Genomic DNA, 23402 nt, shown 5'->3' on the forward strand with positions numbered 1-23402 from the left:
CTCTCTGCTTGAATCAAGCCCGAGGCTCCCTTCTAAATCACTTCTTTAGCCGAAGAGAGGCCGCTCCCAGGCCGCGCTGCAGTTTAAACGGCCTGCGGCCACGCCCCCGGCGTGACGCGCCAGGAATCCCCATGACGTAGCGGCATCCCTCCTCCCCCAAGCCGGGTCGCTGGGGGTCCCGGATGCTGGTCCGCAACGCAGACCCCCAGAGAACGGGAGCGGATTAATTGAACAGCGGGTTTCCATTGTTTGCATGCAATATAGGGCGTACCTATGCAGAGCTGTCCTTTTTGCATACCCGCAGTTTATTTCTTCCTTTATTATAACACTATTTCTTAGCATTTCCGTTGCACTTTTAAGGGAAGGATGTACTTTGCACTCGCCGTTTCACTGCTCCTTACAGCAACCCTGTAAGGTAGGGAAACATTATTATCCCCATTTGCACGTGAGAAGTTAAGGCACAGAGGGATTATGATGACTTTCCTAAGATTACTGAGTGAGTCCAAGGCTGAGTGGATATTTTGAACTGGGAACTCCCATCTCTTAGTCCCTGCCCAGACTGTATTTAAAAGAACAGTGTGCTGTAATCACTTGAGCTCCTTGGCAGGCTTTCAATAACTTCTGCAATGTTACAAAGACTTTGGTTATTTTGTAGGACTATAGTGCAGATGAACTAGAATATGCAGTTTTTTAGATATATAAAGGACCCACAGAGGGGAGGAGGGAAGTCCTAAGATTCGGAAGAATCTTGTTTGATTTTAAAATGTAAATGTGATAAATGTATAATTTGTTTTGTAAAACCAATAAAAATTATTGGAGAGTGTCTTGGAAATGGCATTACCTTAGCCTTTTTCTTTTTCTCAAAACATGGAGTCCACAGTCAGTTTCTGCATTTTGAACATGTTATTCCCAATACAGTAAAAGGTTTGGTTTCATGTCCTCTATTTTTCTTGTTCAGTGAGGCCCACATAGCTGATTTGAGGTAGGCATGTGTATGGTCAAGGCTAAGCTGTTAGGACTTAGGAGCACACCTTTCAATTATTATTCCAAGAAAATCCCCATTGTCCTCTCAATTACTCAAGGGTGGAAATAATACTGACACACCATTATTCTAAACAACAACAACAATCCCATACTGTGTATCTTGTATCGCCATTGGCCATTTGAGGAAGTTTTGTATTTGGCTTTTATGTGTGCTTAATGGTTTGTTTGCTGTGTATGCTGCTTAAATAATCTATTTTATGAGGCATTTACTCCATAAATCTCAAAGGAATCTTCCCTCACGCTTCATCATAGTTAGCAGGCCTCGAGGGGGGGAAAGGCCGCTGACCATTTTCATGCGCTTCCGAGGCCAAGCTCACTGCAGTCATGGAGGGCAAGATCTTAAAGGCAAGTTCATGGATCCACTTGTGGCCTCCATTTGCTGTGCCAATGGAATTCAACAGAAAAGGAATAAGGATATAAAATCTTTGGACAAATTGATTCCCTCTCCCATAGACATTTGTGCTAAAAAAGTAATAATTATGAAGGTGAATTGCGGACTTATAGAGATATATTAAGTTATACTGAAAATGGTATAAACTTTTTTTTTTTTTGAAGAAAAAGAAATTCAAGAAAGACCTGGTATCAGGTTGGTTTAAGTATCACCGTTAGATGGTTTTATATGACAAAAATCTTATTTCAAAATGAGGTTATAAAATGTTACGAGAATGGGATACTAAAGATTAATTGGCTAAGGCAAGAATGATACAGTGGGCTAAAGATTTAGGTCATAATATTGATAATGGCTTCTTGGGAGAAGTTATGGAAAAAGCATATGGAATTTACTGCTTGTTATACATTTTTCAACCTTTCCAGATTGTGCTATTTAGCTAGGAGAGAAGGAACACATTGGGAGAGGGTAGGAAGGAAAAACTTTGCCATCAGTCACTTCTAGATTGTATTTTTGCAGAAGGGATTCAGTTGCACACTGGAAATTTAGGTTTGCAGAGTTACAATGGATTACAATGCTCTGTAGCTCTGATGCGATAATAATAATAATAATACATGAGAGAGAGACACAAAATGTGGTTAGGAGACTGTCAGTGGCGTACACTAAAAAGTGTGAGTATGGGGACAAATGACTGACAGGAAGGCATGTAAATGAGCACAAACAAATGAGGATGCTTATTCTTGCACTTCCCTGCAAACAAATCAGAACAGATGCTCAATAAATAAAGTTCGGACATTGTTCAAGCAAATTAATGCTCAATAAACAGGTCATAAGGAGCCCAGTGTAGTTTTTTAAAAAAAATCATTGCATGCATCCCCCACCCTCACCCCTTGCTCCAGAATACTGTACATCTTCATTTATTCAAGCAGATTAATCCTCTTCCGGCTTTCTTTCTTTTTTTATATAAAAAAAACGACACCTCCAGCATTTGGTGGTTGTTGTTTTTAAGCTGACACCTTCATTCTGTAGGTCCTGGAAAGCACTGACCACAGATCTTTTGTCAGGCTTTTTTTTTTTAATGCATACAAATATACTTCTGCATACCTTGGAAATATATTGAAGATGTAGAAACTACTACCGTATTATTTGGTGGCTCTGTTCCTCCTCTAAACTTAGAGGCATCAAGCCACCCAAGAAAGTTTATGCTATAGTAATATTGTTAAGTCTTCAAGGCGCCATGAGATTCTTTAATATGATTTAGTTGAGCTCAAACCCAGGAACACACAATTTTAGGAATTAGTTTCCAGTTTTCAGATGTTCAGAAACAGAAAAACTGGTAAAACTTATTTTTGCACCATTTAAAGGACAGTCAGCTTACGGCAGTACTACAGTTGTTCTAGGGGATTTTTCTTTCTTTCTTTCTTTTAAAAAAGGGTATGTGAAGCAGCAGCTTTTAAATCTGTTGACAGGGATTGCATTGAGAACACTGATCACAACTCACACAAGCACTGAATGAAGCATTAGTTGTTTCTCATTTTAATTTTTATTTCCAGTTTCAAATTTTCTACAAGAAAAACAATAAAAAAATAGAAAACTCTAGAAGTTGTCAAGCTCCCTGACATGCCAGTTCACTACAGAAACAGGGCTCTGTTCCTGGGTCACTACGGAGATAACATACTGGCACTGGGTTTGCTTGCTTGCTACGCACACAAGAGACTGTAGCACCTGGTTGCTATGGAGACAAGGCCCCAACACAGGTGCTTGAAGTCCCCTTAGGCCAAGAGTGGCTGGTGCGGCCTGCCCTGCCTCTGTGGCACTCAACAGGGTAAACAGGCTAATGGAGACAGGGCTCCTGTGTTATTAAAGGGGGGATTTTGAAAGGGCCAGCTTCTCCCGCCATAGCAGCAGCACCACGGAGAGGGAAAGCTGTGCCCGCAGAAATGCTCCCCTTTTTACAAAAACGGTATACACCACAGGTGTCTTGTTCCCTACAGGGCCTATCAACCCTATGTTTGTGCCAACAATGAGGTCCTGAAAGGGCCCAATTTCTCAGACAGTGGCACCGATAGGAAGCAGCATCAAGCCCAGAACTGAGGCGAGGACAAGGCATTGGAATCCAATGGACTCCAGCCACCTCACCCCAAAACCCTGTTTGACTAAAAAAGACTTTTAACAGCATCGCTGCCCCTTAACCAATTCCACACCCCAGCCGTTATCACAGCTTCTCCCTTCTACATCCCAAGGTTGGCACTTTTCCTGACAGGTCTTCTGTACCGTTAACAGCTCCATGACAGAGAAGATCTGCACCTCTTGAATTTCCGCCTGCCTCGCTGCTGTTAAAGACACAGAAACTTGTTTCCAAAAAGACAACCCTACTACCTTCTATTTTGACGCCTCTCAACAGATGGGTGCATGACCCTGTCATTTGTGGAGTGGCATCTTACTAGCTGCCTCTTCTGGTCTCTGCACGTCTATACTACAAATGTAAACAGGTCTGAAATTGGTTCAACTGTCTTGTGAAGCTGCCTTTTATTGCGCAGGACTATTTATTGATCCATCGAGCCCCATGTTTTCTGCTTTAATTGGCCGTGTCCATTCAAGGTCTCTGGCAGCGGCCTTTCCGGGCCCTGCCTCTTTTGGCTAGAGATACAAGGGATTGAACCTGGGACCTTAATGCATGCAAAGCATGGGCTCTACCACTAAGCTAGGGGCTATCCAAGACCCTCCCCGTGAACTCTGGGAAGCGTAGATTCGTAGGGTGCTTGAGAATTCTTTATTAGAGATTGCTGCTTCATAGAAAGGAGCTACAGTTCCCAGGGTCCCTTGCTTGAGAGCCGCCATGACAGTTAAACGGGCTCGAAACTGGTTTATATATGCAGAGTAGACGTACTCAGGCCTGCACTGGCTCCAGCTGCAATTCCATGAGGCCTTGGCCTGTCTTAGATGTCTCCTGGTGTGGGCCCTTTTGGACCTTGGGGGCAGGCAATTCCTCCTCTGCTCTTGGCTCTTCAGAGTCTTGCGACAGGTTCTCCCAATCTTGGTTAGCTGGTGCGGCTCCAGGAGAGAGGCTGTCAACTATTGCTCGATCGGGCGTCCTCTTCCCACGGGGCAACTCAGGCCGGGGAAGGTCTCCCTGGTCTTCCGAATGCCAGAGGTTCTGAGGTTTGGTCATCTCCCCCTTTGGACTTAGAGACTCAGGTGCTTTCAGCTGGGGGCTCTGGGGTTCGGGCAGCTCCTCCCCCGCCACCCCCCGGGGTTTAGGGGCAGTGTGAGAGCAGCGGCGGGTTCGGGCTTTCCGGCTGTGGTGGACTTGGAGATGTAACTCCATGAGCTCCGGAGCCGAGGTGGCGAAGGGGCAGAACTGGCAGCGGTGGAGGGCTCCTCCCGCCAAAGCCGGGCGCAGCGACAGGTCCAGGGGCTGGAAGTCGGTCTTCCCATTGAGCAGCGGCTTGCGGCGGGATGGGCGGGACCGAGCTGCACCCAAGCTCCCGAGAGACAGGAAGGGCCCGTGGCTCTTGGCGAGCTGCGTGGCGGGAAAGGCAGGGACTGCGGTGGGAGCGAGGGGAATGTGGCACCGTTCCAGCGTTCCTGCCGCAGCAGCTGCTGCAGCCGCAGCACTCTTCTGCTCCCGGTGATGGCGCTGCAAGTGGTACTTGAGAGAGCCAGACTGTGTGCCAGCATAGTCACAGTGAGGGCATTTGTACGGGCGCTCGCCTGCAAGGAGAAATGGTAGAGGCAAGTTGGAAAGGCAGCGAACAAATGCAGTTTCCTAGACAGTTGATTTTGGACCTGGCAGCCCTTGGTTCAAGCTCCACCTCTGAGGCAAACTAACCAAGGGACTTTGGGTGAATCGTTCTCTCTCAGTTCCCCCAAACTATAAAACAGGAATAAAGGCAACCTTGCAGAGTTGTGCAAAGAGCATCAACCATCTTCAGTGTGATCTTCAGATTGGAATCTTACTATTCACCCAGTGTTTAAGACACACGGGGAAGGCCCCACTTCAAGTTCTACCTGTTGAGGAGGTTAAATCAATGAATAGGCAGAGCAGGGCCTTTGGGTTGTGGCACCACAACTTTGCATTTCCTCTCTAAGGTGGAGAGCTTCGCAAGGAACCAACAGACAAAATATGAAGCATCCTTGCAAATAAGTCGCTCTGGTGTGGTGAGTGTTTTCAATCCCCTGCAAGGAAGCTCCCACGGACCAGCCACTGTCTCTTAGCCTAACCTACCCCGCAAGGTTGTTGGGAGAATAAAATGGAGATGACAACTATGTGAGTTACCTGGAGCTCCTTGAAGGAAAGGTGGAATATAAAGTGTAATAATAAATAAATAAATGCCCCCCAAAATTGTTAGCTCAAAAAACTACTAATCTAGTTTACCATTTTAATTGGTAGTTTTATACATAATATATATTTGTTTGTGCTGGCTTTTTGTAACCAGTTTTGAGTTTCCATACGGAAAGGAAAGGCAGCCTAAACTGAGATCAGCAGAGAATGCTGCTCCATGTCTCCACTTATGCCACTGCTTTGCATGTCTGGTGAAAGCAAAGGAACAGGCAGTACAGTTGCACCTCGGAAGTCGAACGGAATCCGTTCAGGAAGTCCATTCGACTTCCAAAACGTTCGTAAGTCAAGGCACGGCTTCCAATTGGCTGCAGGAAGTTCCTGCAGCCAATGGGAAGCTGCGGAAGCCCTGTCGGCCATTCGGGTTCCAAAGAACATTCACAAACCGGAACACCCACTTCCAGGTTTGCAGCATTCGGGAGCCAAAAGGTTTGACTCGCAAGGCGTTCGTCAACCAAGGTACGACGGTACAGAGGTCTGAGCTGCCTCTGATGGTATCAGGTTCCACCCGTGTGGTATGCCTCTGCAAGATACAGAACTGGGGGGGGGGGACCTAGCAAGTACCAGCCTTATTGCACATTTCCACCGGTTTAGGCAAACCCAACCCCACTGTTGCCGCATCTTGACCTTACCTGTGTGGACGCGGAGGTGCACCTTTAGATGGTGGGAGGATCTGAAGGACTTCCCACAGAACGGACAGTCTTTCCCAGTGCCCCGCCGGGAGCCGTCCAGGCGTGACTGCCCTTGCATGTCTGGGGAAAACACAGCAAGGAGGGAAGATTTTTAGTATGAGGGGACTGCAGGGTTTCTTGACCCTTCTCTATATGCTTTACATATGGATTCTTTGCCTGCTTTGCTCTTCTTTAGAGCTATAGAAACACAGTTTTTACCCCACCCCACATCCACAAGTGCCACAGGCGTCTCACTTTTTCACCCCAACATAGACCATGTCTTTGAAGACAACCATGACAGCTACATTGCTAGGTCTGGATCTGTAGCTAATTTGTCACCTTTGTTTCAAAATGTAGCCCAACATAGTAGCTGCAAAAAATGATGACTGCTCTAAACGGGGGTGGGTGAGTTGTGAATTGAAAATAAAAACCAATGACAGAAGATTGGCTGCCTTGGGTAAAGATTACACGGAATGCTTTAGAATAAAAAAAAAAATCATTGCAACTGTTCACAAACATCACACACACCATGCAGTGATGTGTCAAAAAAATGGTGTTTTTTATGTTTTTAGAGATGGAAATAGAAAAATAATCATTTGTGACAACAGAAGTTGACTTTGATAGGTTGGTTTGATTTTTTAAAAAGAGACATTCTGTTTGTTGTATTAACATCTGACCGTGTTGTCATCTTTTCCACTTCTTTTTTCTTAGTCATATGGCGCGCATATATATATATATATATATATATATATATATATATATATCAATTGACTGGAAAAATTGATACTGCACCCTCATACACCAAGTCTAAAATAAAAACCATTTGGTCAGCAACATGGTTTCATATTGGCTTGCTTCAAGCAAACCATAATTAACATTAACCACAACTTGTCAGTTTAGATGACAAGCTGTGGTTAGGCAAAAGCTTTCATACTCATCCTAATGGAAGAGCAGGAGAGGGAGAGCACAGCCACAAGACCCTGAGGCTCACTTCAGCTTATTCACATCACTGCAAACTATGGTTTAGCTCAAACTTTTGCATGAAGAAGCGAGGGGTGGAAAGCACAATTGCTAGTTATTCCATTCCAAGTTGCTAGGCAACCTCACCATGCTTCCTTCCCTTCTCTTTCCTGTAAAAGGTTCTGCCAAAGGACAGAAGAAGTAATATTTGTGGGTAGCTGAAAGTGAGAATGATGGAAGTATTGGGTACTTGTCAGTACTGAGGCCCAAGTTAGCTGCCTGACTGTTGGTTCATGCTAGTCTTGTGGGGAAGAAGAAATGCACACACAAATGCATACAAAGCACAAAATGAGGCCGTGATATTTTTGGAATGGTGAACATGTTTTAATGCACCCTCAGGTGGAAGGAGATGGAATTTACTACACTAAACATAATAACCTCAAAGCCTAGTTTCCAATTATTCTAACCAGTGTGGTAAATCCCAGCTTTCGCCACCTGAGGGCATATTTAAGCAACACATCCACCATACAAAAATGACATGGTAAAAATCACCTCATGGCGGTGACACAGCATGTGATTCATGCCTTACTTTTTTTTTAAAGAGCTAAACAATGTGGCAGACTTGAGAATTAGGACATTTCTACATCATAGGCTTAAAATGGCTTAATAGCCCTTTTCTCTAATCAGGAATTGGTAGGAACTGCTGTTCTGTGGAGGGATGTGTTACAGGTTCCAGAAAAGTTCTCAGAACAATTATCACAGTTCCCCAGGTTTACTGGGAGAACAGCAAAACAGTATGGCTTCTAGAACAGTGGAACAGTATAAAACAGATATGCATTTGTTGTGCGGATATGTGCTTTGAAGGAATGTTGTAAAACCACTTGGGGAAGTATTTATTTGCATCAATGCAGTTTATTTCCTTCAAGACACAGAGTTTGAATTTTCCTCATGCAGAATCTGGGTGTGGGTGCATGTGGGTGCTTATGCAGAAAGCTACAAGGTCTCATGACACCAACATCCCCTTGCCCAAACTTGTTTTAACTGGGAGGCAGAGGTGAGACACCGTACAATCATGCAAAACTGTGCAGAGCAATGGAGAAATGTTTCAGTTACACCAACTAATATTTTGAATACTGAGAGCTATTGTTTGGGTATCACGGAACTCTTGCTCATTCTGAGGTAAAATTTGTAGATAACTGTATGCCAGGCTTGTTGCCCTTCCCAGAATTCCAGGCATGGTAGCTTTACAAGGTTTTTGTTAGTTGGTTTATTTTGTATTTTATATTATAAGCACTCCATTGTTTAGACCAAAGTGGTGTCCTGTAGATATTTAAGGACTACAGTTCCCATCACCCCTGGCCACTGGGCCATGCTGGATGGGGCTGATGGGAACTGGTGTCCAAAAGCAACTGGTCAACTCCATGTTGGCTATCCCTTTAGGCTAGTTACTTAAATGTTTTAAATAATTTAGTAGTATCCTATTTGGTGGGATGTGCTCTGATATCCAATGGCATCATCAGCCTCCTGTGCAGTCCTGTTAGAGGGCTGGAGGAAAGGTGGACATCAGTAAGTACATGGGTCTTGCCCTGCTTCTGCCTTGGATGTTACCCAATAGTGGCAACCATGTCCCACCACACAGGCCGCTGCTAAACATCATTATTGTAAACATATGGTTTTGTTAAGCATTTTCCATCCAGTATGTTGCTTCCTTTGCTGGGTTTGGCCTACCGATACAATTCTATTAGTTTATTCCTGACCTTTATTCATATCCATCAACTGGACATATCCTTCCACCCCTCACACATATCCTTTTGTAAAACAAAGGGGGAAATGCAGTTTTCAGCTAAAACCAGCCTAGCTATGGAATGTAACCCACCCACATCCTCATTTTTTTATTTTGCTAGAGGAAGCAGCTCAAAAGCACGGGTTGATCTAGAATCTGAGATTGCTTTGTGATATGTGACACCCTCTTTGGTAGCCCCCACATAAAAACAACCACCCCCAAATCCCAAAGCAGCTATGCTCTGCTTGTCCATACTTGCCCTTTTCCTCCTGGGTCAGCAGAGATGGACTGGTGTTGGCTGCTGTGGAGGTTCTGACATTTGTGGGGAGCCAGTGTCCTGCAAGAAGGTGAGAGCCCAGCGACTGCCCCTTGCTCCACTCCCTCTCTCGGGACAGGTGGCTCTGTCGGTGCAAGGCCATCTGTTGGAATGTGCCGAAGGTCCGGGAGCAATCTGGGCAGCGGTGGCTCCCTCCTGGGTCCTCTCTCACTAGCTTGGAACCTCCTGCGTAAGAGCGCTCCCTCCACTGCTGGCCACTCTCCACCGCCCGAGCTGTGGCCTGCAGCCGCTCAGCGCAGCTGGCATCGCCATAGCCCAAGAAATTGCCCGTGCTGGCCTTATCCGTGGGCCGAGGGGAGAGGAGGGAAGGGTAGAGGGCCTCGCAGCCGACGAGTAAGCTTTGGGCGGACCGGCCTGGGCCGGGCCCTCTTTGTTCGCTCTGGAGGCCTAGCTTGCTGAGATGAACCTTCATGTGGTTCTTGAGGAACCACGGCTCCTTGAAGCCACGCCCACACACCTGGCACTTGTGGTCGAAGGAGTCTTTGTGCTTCCGCATGTGACCCTTGAGGAACCAGGACTGGGTGAAGGCCTGGCCGCAAACCTGGCAGCGGAACTCAGTGGGTGCAGCGGCTGAGGGAGCAGCAGGGGCAGAGGCTGGAGGGGCAGGCGGGGCGACTGCGGCGGGGACAGGGGCAGGAGGGGTGGGCAGCCGGGCGGCCGGGAGCCCATGGGCTTGCTGGTTGTGCCACTGGAGTTCCACCTCCTGGGCGGCGGCAAAGGAGCACTGTCCACACTTGTAGGGCTGGTGGAGGATGCGGAGGTGGCGGTCCCGCTCGCCGGCGGTACGGAACTTGCCCTTGCAGAAAGGGCAGCGGAAGGTGGGCAGGGGTGGTGGTGGAGCAGGGGCAGCTTGTTCTTCTTCCTCTTCCTCTTCATCCTCCTCCTCCTCCTCTTCCTCCTCCTCCTTATCCTCCTCCTCCTCTTGCCCCCGCAAAAGCGCCCGTTCCTCCAGCTCAAGCAGCAGGCGGCTCTGGTGGCTGAGGCGGGCGCGGGCCTCGGGGCAGTGGGAGCGCAAGTGGAGGCGCAGGCTGGCACGCTGCCCCGCCCGGTGGCCGCAGTAGGGGCAGGTGAGAGGGGAAGAGCTGGTGTGGATGCGCGTGTGCAGGGCCAGGATGCTGTTGAAGCGGAACCGCTTGCCGCAGATGGGGCACGGGTAAGGGCGGGCTTCGCCCCCAGGTCCCCCCGGCCCGTTGGAGTAGCGTTGCAGATCCAGCTCCCCGTTGAAAGCCAGGGTGTCCGCTCCATCACAGGAAGAGGGGGAGGAGGATGGGGAAGAGAGGGTCACACTGGCTGAGTGGGCAGAAGGCAACTGGTAATCTGCACCCTGCAGGAACGAGAAGGAGGGGAAAGGCAGTGGAAGCCTCAGCATGGAATGACACACACACACACTGCCAAAAAAAATCCTCTTTCACACCACTGCTGTTCCAGTGTAACTAAACAGCTCACTGCTGGAGGAAGGAGCGAATGATCTTTATGCAGAATAGCGCTGGCCAGGCAGGAGGCCTGCAGACACCCTTCCCTGCTACTGCTTCTCCATTGCAAGCTCCTAGGGGAAGCAGACAAGGCCATCTACGTTGCTACAAAAGCAGCTTGCAAACTAGCAGCTGATAACACAGCCACGTGGTATTCCCTCATATGAAGGCCAAGCTCCGCTTGTACGGGCAAGGGGTGACTTAAGCATCTCTTCCAGCAGGGATTAGGTGCCCAAACCTAATCCTTTGCCACAGTGGAGGTTGCAGAACCATAGGCTGAAAGCCAATCAATCTATAGGTTTGCTGCAAAGGGACATCATGCTGAGGGAGCTTTGCTGGGAACCCAACAAGGGGAAGAGCAGTAAGACCCATTGCTGAGACTAGAGATAAAGGCAACATTCTCCAGAGCTAGGCTAGTAAAAGACTGGCCCATAGGCACCAAAGGAGAAATGACCTTTACAACCCCAGAATCTTTCTCCACATTCTACCCCAATTGCTGGCCTCCTGTGCCCCAGGAGGGAACAGTTTTTCCCTCTTGAATGTGATGGGAAAATGGGGCTTCATTACATTCCAAAGGACTCTTTGACAGGAGATGAGCTTCCTCCTCCTTTCGGTTTTGGCCCATTCTCCTGTTCCTGCTCCAACTGGAATGTGTCCCACCCCCATGCCAATTGACACCAACTGCCCTGTGGGAAGGAACAAGAGCTTATGAGGCAGGTGTAAGAACCTCCTCTCATAGCTGCCCATGGGAAGCCCGTAAGAATGCAGATGAAAAAGGCATTGGAGGCTTCTCCTGTCCCAGATGGACCGTCCTTCACCACCCTAAACAAAAAAAATCGTACCAAATGACACCAGCTGCCCTGTGGGAAGGATCCTGATGAACTGATATGCTAGGATACTATTTGGCTGTAATTTCATTGCTACATTTTGATTTGAATGTAGCCTGCCTGGCAAGGATTTGTATCAAAGGTGGAAAAGAAAACAAAAAAACAATGCAACAATGTGTGTGTGTGTGTGTGTGTGTGTGTGTGTGTGTGTATAGCCTCCCCTATTAAAAGTAATTAAGTCATGTCATTCCATTACATCCATTAGAGGGCGAATGGAAGTAATTTTTCTAGGCTTTGACTTTCAGCTTGGAAAAAATTATACAAGATCTTCCCATTTGAAGGGGGGCGGAGATTGGAGAAAGAAGATCCTACTTTCCAAACTAATTCATGATAAGCCTGGGAGAGCTTACCCATCTCTAGCTGAGACAGTGTGGCAGACATGCAAGGGCATTTAAGTCCCTCTCCTAGGCAGCTACACCTAACCCTGGTCTTCTGGCTTACCTCCATGATGCTCCTGATCACATGCTTCAGTTGTTGATTGGTGAAAGGGCAGCACGTAGGATGTGACCTGACATCTCACACCTGATAGGCAGGTAGGCGGGAGCATGAGCTGCAGGAAAGGGGAGAAACGGAAGGGCTTTAGCTCAGAGGTCAAACATCTGATTTGCATGCAGGAGGTCTCAGGTTTAATCCTCAACATATCCAGATAGGGAGAGGAAACACTCCCTTGTCTGAAACCCTGGAAAGCAGCTGCCAGCCAATTCTGAGCTAGATAGGACTTGGTATATCAGGCAGCTTTTCATGCTTCTACTAAAAAAAGCATTTCAACAAGAAAAGCTCAGGCCTTCTGCCCACAGTTGCCATTTTGCAGTGCTCACTATTTGACGAATACCATTAATTCTTCATTCACAAGGACTTAATCTGTGCCACATCCAGAGAGCTATCTTGGCACATTTCTGCTGCCGAGGCTTAACCCTGGAACTTATACAGTGTAGGACTGAAGTACCCCTGGATTTGCCCAGGGTGCATTTTGCTCACCACTGAATACGTAAGAGCAGGGAAGGGAACTCTGCAAGTTGGGACTCCCAACTCCCATTGACCGCAGCCAGCATGACCAATGGGCAGTTGGGAGTTTTAGCCCACAGCGTCAGCAAGACCACCATCATGCTCCCCAATCCTGACATAAGAGACCCCAAACATCAGGGGAAGGGGTTCAAGTGCAGAGAGATTTGTTGACATGAGTTTGAGTATGTTGTTGTTGTTGTTTAGTCGTTTAGTCGTGTCCGACTCTTAGTGAGCCCATGGACCAGAGCACGCCAGGCACTTCTGTCTTCCACTGCCTCCCGCAGTTTAGTCAAACTCATGCTGGTAGCTTTGAGAACACTACCCACCCTAATTTCCACATGCAATGTGCATGATTTAAGTTGGATTTAACCTGTTTTAGGAACCAGAGAGTGAGGTGAGAAAGTTCTAAACCTTGAACTGACAGCACAGTGGTCCTTATTCTATCTCTATGGAACAGAGCCTTTGGAACCTTGCAAGTATTTTGCCCATGTTGTGTCTCAGACCAACATTCCTGGGGATGCTAAAGCAGGACTGGTCCAGCAGTAAGATGAAGGAAGGAAGCCAAGCCAGATAATACACTGCCAGGTTGCAATGGAGATTTTTGTCTGCCACGCAGCTTAGTGCCTCTGAAGTAAAAAACAGGGCGTAGCCATGGCTTCTCTTCACTGCTGTCCCTCCCTTGGCCCTGCCCAACCTCTCTTTTCCCACCTTCTGCAGCAGGAAATTATTTCACCACCCTGCAAGCCAAAAGAGAGAGTGAGTGGCAGGAGAAGTGTGGGAAAAGCCTCAACTGCATCTTCTTTGACTGCAGAGTTTGTACAAAGTCTGACAAGAATGCAGGGAAGGGCAAAACATCCCTGGGGGAAATTTATTTCCTGATCTGACTGCCTGTCGAATCCGTCAAATCTTACCCCAATGAATCATCCAAAGGAAAAATTGTGGGGTAAAGGTAGGGGTGCTTGGTTTGGCTCAATGGATGACCTCAGTGGAGTCTCTAGCTCACAGGCTGGGTGCATCCCTTTGAGACCTCCCATGCAGCCTCTCCTTCTGGGCCCCACACCCTCAACTTCTACGCTGACTGTGGAGAGCTCATTGGAGGAAGGAGTGGGATACAAACAGGCAAAGTGTGTGTTAACAACTCTCATACCATGAAATGTCTCTCAATGCTTCACGGTACAAGTGCTTGCACGTAAAACATCCCATTGTTTTTGCAGAGTTCAGCAGAACATGCACCCACGGCTCCGAATAACAGAAAACCTACGCTTCCACAGAAGCTAATAAAAACAGAAACACTTGGCTCTGCAGTTCATGAAATTGAAACAAAAATGCATAACTCTATAGGGTGTTCTTCAGGCTTCTACAAGCACCATTTCAAGATATTCCAGCTCTAAAGGAATAAATTGGGATCATGCTCATAAGAGACAGGGAAAAAACAAAACAGCTGTGCTCTGCACCCTACTCCTTTCCCGACAACCATTAGTTGACCTACTGTGATGTCAGGGAATGTTCACAAACATTCAAGTGTCCAGGGGTGTCCGCTTCTGTGAGGGCAATGAAACTTTGGCTGTGAGGAACATTTTGCACAGAGCAAAGGACAGTAGGGGCAAAAAGCTCTTGAAGGGTGGGGGAATACAAGACAGAGTGGCTAAAGGAAAGGAAACTGGGGGCTAGGAAGCACAGCTCTAAGGGAGAGAGCAGAAGAGACAGAGATGTGAGAAGACAATGCCAGAAGTTGAGGAGAAAGATCAAGCAAAACTGGGTGGGGATAGAGGAACTGACACAGTGCTGGTTGCCACCTTTTTTTTAATGACAAGAAGCTCCATAGTTTAATAGCTTTATTTTACCTCAAATCTGAAAACCTGATGATGCAGAAGACAAATGCCAGGGAACTAACTGCACACCAAGATACAGACATGTGATATGCCCCAATACCATAAGCAGGTGTGGTCTGATCAACATGTTTACCCAAACCTCGCTCCCACTCTGCCTGAGGCAAGGCTGTCATCTTCTACAATTCTTTGCATGTGGAACTCAAGCTATAATTTATGGCAAAAAAACACCCCACAATATATGGATTCTTTGGAACCTCCTTTCTCCTGAAGCAGATGCAAACAAGCACAGCCCTCCTATCCTATTTCTCTCTCTTTCTCTCCCCACCAGAAGACAATAACTGGAGAAAAGGGGAGAGAAAATATGGTTACTTTCAGAGGGTCGCCTCCCAAAAGTACTGTATTGGGAACCACTGGAAGGAGGTGCATTGAAATCCAGCCTTCCTTCAGTTTTTCTCACTCTGGCCTACATCAGGCTTTGAATAGTCACTGGGCAAGATGTCCTTACTGGGCCTGTTTCCTGTGTGGGTTCACCCCTTCGCTTGCCTTCTTCCTTCAATCCACACAGCAGCCGAAAAGCTGAACAGGCAGCAATGGTTAGGAGGAGCATCAGTGCTAAACCAGGGGGCTCCAGGGGCTGGCAGTGGGCTCCCTGCTGGGGTGTGGGCTTTGTGAGTGCCTGGCAATGCTGCCTCCTGACGCAGGGCCTACATGTCAGGTCTGGATGTGGCCTCGTCTCAGGAGTAGGGACCTTCCTCAGGCTTACATTCTCCTCTTTGCAACCTCAGAGTTCAAGGACACATTCCAGTCACACAAAGCCACTCAAGGAGGGTGTAAAGCAGGGCTGGTGCCAGGTGTGGCCTGGGAAGAGGGGATGTGGTTCAGGGGGAAGAGTCCCAAAGGGCCAGACTGACACATGGAGGGCCACATTTGGCTCTGAGGCCTACGGCTCCCCACCCCTGCCTGTAGACTGCAGCAAGTGATGGCAGTGGCAGTGGGGTAAGGCTAACTGGTGAGGGAGGTTGTGTGTTTGTGGGTGTTCTCCTCTCATTCCCTGCAATAGTTTCCTCCCTGGAAAAGGAAAGAGAAGACTGACAAAATCCTTGAAAAATTGGCTCTGTCAGAACCCAGCTATTTAAAGTATTTTACCAAGCTCAGAATGTATGGGTGCATTCAGGCAGCCAAGTCATCAACGTGATGACTGTAAATATCATGTTAGGAATCCAGGAAACAGGATGAGCGGCTGGCTCTTCCTACTACTTATTCCCTCGCTCTGCAATGGGCCCTCTACACAGTTTTCAGGCATGCCCTGCTCCTACAAATCCCACAACCCTAATTCAGGAGGAGCCAAGAGAGGGGGGGGGACTTACAAGTGCATTTATGCAACAGTTGGATTAACAAGTCATTTTATTTTATTTTTATTGCACTTTTGTTGCCCTCCTCCTCAACTTCAAAGAAGCTCACAGGCAGAGAGTACCTGGATTTCTTCCTGCCTTTTTATGAACACAAGTCCTATTGGCTGAGAAATGGTACATAGCCCAGAGCCAAGCAGTAAGTTTCACAACTGAATGAAGAGCTGAACCCAGGTCTCCACAAGCCTAACTCTTTAAACACTACACCACAGCAATTATCCCATTCCCTCCTCCCCAAAGCCTGTAGTTTTGTGAGGGAAGTGAGGGATCTCTTAAAAAAGAAAACAAAAAGCATCTTTTGCACCCTCACCCAACTCGCAACTCCCAGATTTTTTAGCAGTCCTAACTATTATAGTGACATAAATCCTACAGTGTCTTCAGGATCTGACTCATCCAGTCTGATTTGGAATTACGAGCTGGGTTTCAGGGCTAATTTGATTATAAAGGGGTTGGAGCTGGTAGTAGGTTTGATCTGGGATCTTCATTACACAGTGATTGGCTTGGGATATGACCTTTCTCTTTCCCCAAAGCAGTAGCCTTCAATGGGATGCAGGACTGGTGTGGTGAAACAATCCCTGTGCAAATTGGGTTAGCAGCTCACCAGACTCCACTGTCCTTAGAAGAGCAGGGATGGGACAAAGAGGGTGCTCTCTTGCCAAACCCCCTCCATGATGTCATTGCTCTTGCCGCCCTCCACATGTTGAGGGGCTGAACTTCCACAGTAGGGAGCCTGTTCTATTTGTGTTGGTTCCCCACAGAATTCAGATTTCTGATCTTCCAGGGACTCCCAATCACACAAGGGAGCCTACACATGTTCAACAGGCTCCCCCCATTGCAGGGTTCAGCTCCCTACACCGGAAGGGCTGTAGGCATGGTGACACAACAAAAGGTGCAGCACTCTCTTGCTCTTCCCCTCATTTGATGTTGGGGGGAGGAGTGTTTGAAGAGGCCTATTTTCTGTGTGTAATAAATAACAATCCTTTGCCAGTGAACCAAAGTGCCTTTGTGCTGTGTTTCCTGGTCAGGCCCACCAAATTGATATTGTGACCCACACTCTTAAAAAAGGGTTCCTCCCCTCTGCTTTAGGTTACATCACTACTAGAACACTGTACAAACACTCAAGGCGGCAAGGATCTCTGATGAACTAAGCACAATTGATGCATCCCAGCTGGCTCTTAAGCCTCCCAGTTCTAGGTAACAAAACACCGGCAGAATTGTAAGATAGGATCCTGCATTAATTAATCTGAAACGAACAACCACCTCTTGGTTCTGTACACACAATTACAAGCAGGAACTGGAATCTTCACTTCAACCATAAAAATGAAAAACCAGCCCGTTAATCACACTGATTTACAGAAACAATAGGTTGGTTAAATCGTGTAAAGAGGTAGCAAGTCCCAAGTACATCACTTTAAGTGTGTGTGCCTTAAAACCCCCGCATTCTAAGGAAAATGTCCAAATGCAATTTTACAGCTTGCAAGCACCTTCTTAGAAAAGGAAGCAGCTTTGATTTGTGCAGAAGCCAGCAAAAAAAAAAGGACTATAACAAGAAGCAAGGTGGTCCAAGGCCTGCAGATTCAAAACAGTCGGCTTTGGTGAAGGGGAGGGGGGGTAGAAACCTTAGATGACATTCGCTGTAGGTTTGGCATGTGTGAATCAGAGCTGTGAATTCATAGTTATCATGTGACACCCCTCCTCCCCTCCGGAAGGGCAACAGACCTCACAGAAGAAAAGAGAGCAACTATGAGAAACGTCTGTCTGGAGTTGATAGTCACACTGGAAAGGCAATACCTTTCACAGAACTGGCTTCCTGTGCACGTGGTTGAATGCTTCCTGCACCTACAAAAGCCAGCAGATCAGGGAGGTTCGGCTTGAGCTCTTCATATCTAGTTCCCTTGCTGAAAGAAATATTTTCCTATGGATGGACATTCAGTCTTGCCACCTACAATCTGGAGTGATAGAGCCCAGGAGCAGTTTTGTCAACACACCTGCTGTTTATAGAAATAATTCACAGCTAAAGACATGTGCCATAGCACCTGGTAGAAAAAAAAGAAGATTATAATAACAAATAAAATTTAACCACAGCATTCATACAGCATCATAAGATTATGCATGTGAACAGCACTTCTTCCTTAATCCTGCAACCATCACCATCATTAGTAGCAGAGGTAGTACTAATAACTATAGTAATATTTCTAGAATCCCTTTAAAGGCTACACATTTTACATAAAAATAAGCCATAGGCTCTACCCTCAGGTTTAGTTAAGACTTCTCTGGGAATGCACTTCACTTCTGATGGCAACTGTGTATGTATGTATCTTTCACAGCTTTTACACTCTCTGTAACACAGATGGCAATTCTTATCCCAAAGGAACCATGGTATCCTTAAAGCTTCTTAGGGGACCTCTACGCTACTGCAAATTCCTATTTGTTTTATACCAGTTTAGCTGTCAAAGCTCTCTAACTCCAGGAATCATGGGAATTGCAGTCTAATAAGAATACAGACTTCTGTTAGAGAGCCCTAGCATTCTTAACAGAACTACAGTTCCCAGGGTTTCTGGGACAGGTGGGGAATAGCATGACTATTTTTAACAGTTTAAGGCTGTGCTGGAGAAATGTCCTCATTACTCAAGGACAGCAACCCTTCAACTCTCCATAAACACTGCCCTGTTACGGGTTCAAGGGGTGAATTAGGGGTTGAAGGAATTGAAATGAGATTTGACAGCCTGTGGCAAAATCAGAGACTCTTTGACTCCCATGTTGTCCTGGGCTAACAGGTCATGTAAACTAAAATAGGGTTGTGATAGCTGCTAGGTGGAGTTCAGTGTGCCTCAGAGCAAATTTAGCAATCTTTGAATGAACTGAGACAGTAAGCAAGAGTGAGCAGAAACTCCCTGGAATTCTTTGCTTGTGTAGACAAAGAATATTATTTCAGAGTAACAAACTCGGGATAACATAACCTTGTATGAACAAGCCCTAAAATGGTTCATATAGGCTGAGTAAGGCAGCAATCATATGAGAAGCATAGAAACATTTCTCAGACGGAAAAAAAGACTCTGCCTTGCCCAACTTTTTATTATTGTCTGCAAGTGTTCTGTGCAACCTGAAAGCTTGCCATCTAGAAAGGCATGCAGTCTTATAGTTTACCATACTAATTATTTCCTTTCAAACACTCTTCAAAAGAGGGGACACTTGCCCAATGGGCAGGCCTTAATCTTGTTTGTAAGTCAGCCTCTGATAAGGCAGGTCTCCCTGTATTCTCATGTGGTGGCAGGGAGAGCTGAGGGTAGCTTGCTGTGGCTAGTGTAAGAGACACTCTGCACATCCTCTGAGGCACTCTTTTCTTTGTTATTAAGAACTAATAACAGAGTGCCTTGGACAATGTGCAGAGTGTCTCTTACACATGATTGTGCCCGGAGGCACAGGTTCTAACACTAAGCCGTGATTTTGGAACAGCACACCAGGTACTATCCTGACACCTTTATTATAGAACATTCTGTTGTTTATAATGGTGGGTCTAGTTTGCAGAGAGAGTATTACGGGCCTGTTCTTCCCCTAGGTATTGCCAAAATCAAGCAGGAGGCCTTGCATAAAAGCCTGCATAAAAGATAGCTGATTCATTTTGGCACCTTGCCATGCTGGGCCTATAGCAGTACCCAAATGACTAATCTTTTTTTTAAAACACACACACACCATGAAGTCTTTTGGGCCTACTCAGTATTAGGGAGGCAGACAGTCCTGTCTGCCTGTCTTGTTTGTGCATACTATGGGGAGGGAGAGGTACATGATAATAGAGTGCAACTGTACCTAACGGGTGGTGTGTGTGTGTTGGGTGCCCATTTAGTCTTATTCAGAAACAAACAAGATGGCTGCTTCTTAGGGGAAGGTACCCTAAGGAAAAACAGGGCAGCTTTTCAAGGTTCCCCTGGGTCCCAGGAATAGGGATGGCGGCTGCCAGGCCTCAAGCCAACTCCCGCTAACTTCCAGGCCACGATGGAGTATGGGGGGAGGAGAGGGGGAAATATATCCATGGGAGCAGGCCAGTCCCCTCACTCACACCACAGCCCCGCTTTGGCGTGTGAGAAGAGACAAGAGAGTGACTGTCCCAGCAAGACACAGAGCTGACCCCCCCCTTCCCGCCCCACACACCCTGAACAAAGGGAGCAGCTGCCTGAGCAAATGCTCCAGTGCACATTCCAGTGGGGGGGTGAGGGTTAGGATGAGTAAAGGGGGCTGTTCCAGTGCTTAAGGGCTACCGAGTCATCACCCTTTAGACACCCCTCTCCCCACTTAAGTTTCAAGCTTCTGAGAGTTATAACTTAATAATCTTGGGTCATTACATCGGAGGACAGCCCCCCCCCCCGCGTGCGCATTCCATTTAGTGCCACTGAAAGGGTACAGAAATGTGGGATTGTGCGACAGCTCGGAACAACCCTTACAAAGTATGTGGGGCGGGGAGGGGGGTTGAGAGAGAGGGGGATGCCCTAGAGATGGAGTGAGAGCATGGCCCTCTGGCCCTCCTCGCTGCAGCACCAGCCGCGATACACTCCCGCCCCACCGCACCCCACCCCGCCACCCCTCATGGCTCCGAGCCACCTGCTATAGGAACCCCCCTCCCTTCTTCCCGCAGAAGAGACTTCACCCCAAATGGCCCCAACGGGCCCACCCCCACCCCCCGCGCCACATTTCCCCCTACTCCGATTTCTGAAGCAGAGCCCCCCTTCTAAGTTGCAATCACAGTCACGTGGCTGGGGAGTTGCGGGGGGGGGGAGAGAGACGACGAGGAATAGTGGGGCTGGGGGTGGGGAGAGAAGGCTCTATTAGAGAAAGACATGGAGGAAATCGACCGGGTCATTCGGGGATAACGAAGCCTGAGGCCGAGGCCGGGCGGTTTCCGTGCGCCGCCAAGGCGGTGCGCAACCCCATAGCTTGGCCCGGTTGCAGCCCCGCGGCCGGGTGACTTGCCCCCCACCCCACCCCGCGACGAAGATCGGAGCCCGGGCCTCGCTTCCCCTGCTGCCATGCACCTGCTCTGGGAGCCCCGGGGGTGGGGGGGAGAGAGGAGAGCCGAGTGGCCGGGCGGGTTTTCTGGGGAGGGGGGCGCACGGTGGGCGGGCGGACGGCGCGGCGCAGCGCAGCTACTCACCAAGGCGCACGGCGAGGCGGCGCGGAGGAGGAGGGGGGCGCTCCGGGGACCCGCCGCGTCGTCGGGGCTGGGCCGGGGCGAGCAGCCTCCCCGCCAGTGGGGCTCCCCCCTCTCCTCTTCTCTCCTCTTCGCCTTCCCTCTCTCTCTCACTCTCTCACTCTCTCTCCCTTCCTCCCTCCCTCCCTCTCTCTCGCTCCCTTCCTCCCTCCTTTCCATTGTACGGAGCCGCAGGCAGCGGCGGCGATTTGCATTTCTGAGCCTTGCGCGGCGAGGGATTGCCCGGCTCCATTGTGCGCTCTCGCTCGGCCGGGCGCGGAGGGGGCAGCCCTTCCCCGAGGGAGGGGGGCACTCTGTGGGGAGAGAGAGTGAGAGAAATATGGGGAAAGAGGCACGCTGGGGCTAGAGTTGCCACTGCTGCCTCTCTGCGCTCTGCTAGGCCGTGGATTGCAAAACCGAACGAAAATCGCCACGGGAGTGGAAGCAAGCGCTGCCCCGGCACGGCGAAGGGCAATCTGGATCTTCCTTGCCATGGTGGCAGGGAATAAGTAGGAAGAAGGAGCACTGTCTCAACGCGGGGGGGGGGGGGACAGCGGGAAGGGAACAGTGTGGGATTAAACCTACCCCATTAAGCCCCTAGGAAGATTGCGCCACGAGGATGGGTGGCACTGCCCTGGCACAACCCAAGTTGCCTGTGCATCCTAGTGGCCTGCGGAGGGACACAGCCTGCTCTGTGGGCGATGTTTGGGGGTGGGGGCCGGTCAGTGATAGTCAAGAATTTGCTGCCTGTGGCAGAGCCAAGCACACAGGGGCCGTAATGGAAGTAGATTAAGAGCCACTGTGTTGTGGTGGCAGGATGCTGCTCTGCTGAGCCAGGGAGGGGGGAGAGCAGGGCACCATCTTGGCACAGACAAGTATTGTCTGCTCTGCTGTACACTGGTGGGTGGGCGGGAAGCCTGACGCAGTCTGCTCTTTTTGGTTGATGGAGTGTCATTGGCAGGGGTGGGTGGGGAGTAGCACACTGGCCTGGCACTAGCTAGACACAGCCTAGCTTTGTTCTGTGATGCCATGATAGAAAGGGGATGCTGGGTTGGCATGGCCAGCTTGGCAGAGCCTGTCCCTATCTATACAGCAGTGCCATGGCAGAGGAGGGTACTGTCTAGATTAGAAGCTTTTACAGATTTACAGCTAGCTGTTAAGAGTTGACATCCTGGCACTGTGAACCATTTTGTGGCGAGGGCATGTGCCCAGTGGCATCGCCTGCTTTGTTGGATTGTGGTGATGCCAGGAGACAGAAGGGCAAAATGCTAGCCTCTCTCCACCACCAAACCATAGAGGAAAAAGCAAGGTCTATGGGCACTGACAAGGAGAGGAAGAGCCAGGCTCTGTCAGGCTGCTTTTGCAGATAGGCACGCCTGAAATATTGGTCTCGGGCGCGAGGCCTGCTAGATGGGCCTCTCACTGTTTAGCCACTCAGGTCAGTTCAGGGAAAGCGGGTAGGAACAGGAACATTCTGGTTGCCTAGCAACTACAGGTCAGGTTTTTATCCACCTCCTGTGTAGGCCTCAGAGAGAGTGGGAACAGGAGCACACAAGCCAAATACTTATAAGGACAGGAAAGCAGATGGGGGAGGGGGCTGTTTCAGCTTGGCATTGTTTCCCTCCCCTTATCAGGGTATGGGTGGAGGGAGGCTCCAGCTAGGGCAGGCTAAAGGGTAAATGGCAGTATGGTGAAAAGGACCCTTGTGGAGAGGGAGCATGGGGATGAATGAAGGACCTCACTAAGCACACACTGGTGTAAATACACAAACAAGCTAACCCTCCTTCCTCAGTTCTATTAACTTCAGTGAGATATATGCCCGCATGCATATATCTGCAAGCTTAAGCAAGTAGTCATTGCTTTTAAAGGAGTTGGTTGAAGAAAGCCTTTTCTCCGGAATAACCTCCTCCAAATCAAGGACAAAATAGAGAATAGTGGGAGTAAGATGTTTAACCAATATTAAGCCCCTCAAGGGCAAGTGAAATCGGCCTAGAGATAAATATGTTCTGCCTTAAGCTGACAGAAAACCCAAGTTAAAAGTAGTGGGAAAGCAATTAATAGGGTAGCCCCTGCAATGGAAGAACAGAAAT

At 48.4% G+C, this 23402-nt stretch overlaps 1 protein-coding gene across 2 annotated transcripts; it reads right to left on the bottom strand.

Annotated features, from left to right (window-relative positions):
* Positions 1-2956: 2956 nt before the first annotated feature.
* Positions 2957-23262, bottom strand: ZNF219 (zinc finger protein 219). Of its 2 annotated transcripts, none has more exons than XM_083582199.1 (5): positions 21898-23262; positions 12326-12434; positions 9448-10849; positions 6407-6526; positions 2957-5146 (listed from the first exon to the last, which is right to left on the bottom strand). In XM_083582199.1, the coding sequence occupies exons 2-5, from the start codon at positions 12329-12331 to the stop codon at positions 4323-4325; spliced, it is 2352 nt and encodes a 783-aa protein (XP_083438325.1). In that variant the 5' UTR covers positions 12332-12434; positions 21898-23262; the 3' UTR covers positions 2957-4322. The 2 variants fall into 2 exon arrangements, with proteins under 2 accessions (XP_083438325.1, XP_083438324.1); XM_083582198.1 differs by lacking the exon at positions 21898-23262 and adding an exon at positions 21277-21857.
* Positions 23263-23402: the final 140 nt, after the last annotated feature.

Source organism: Podarcis filfolensis (assembly GCF_964270895.1).
Source record: "Podarcis filfolensis genome assembly, chromosome: 13".
Classification (NCBI taxonomy): Eukaryota; Metazoa; Chordata; class Lepidosauria; order Squamata; family Lacertidae; genus Podarcis; species Podarcis filfolensis.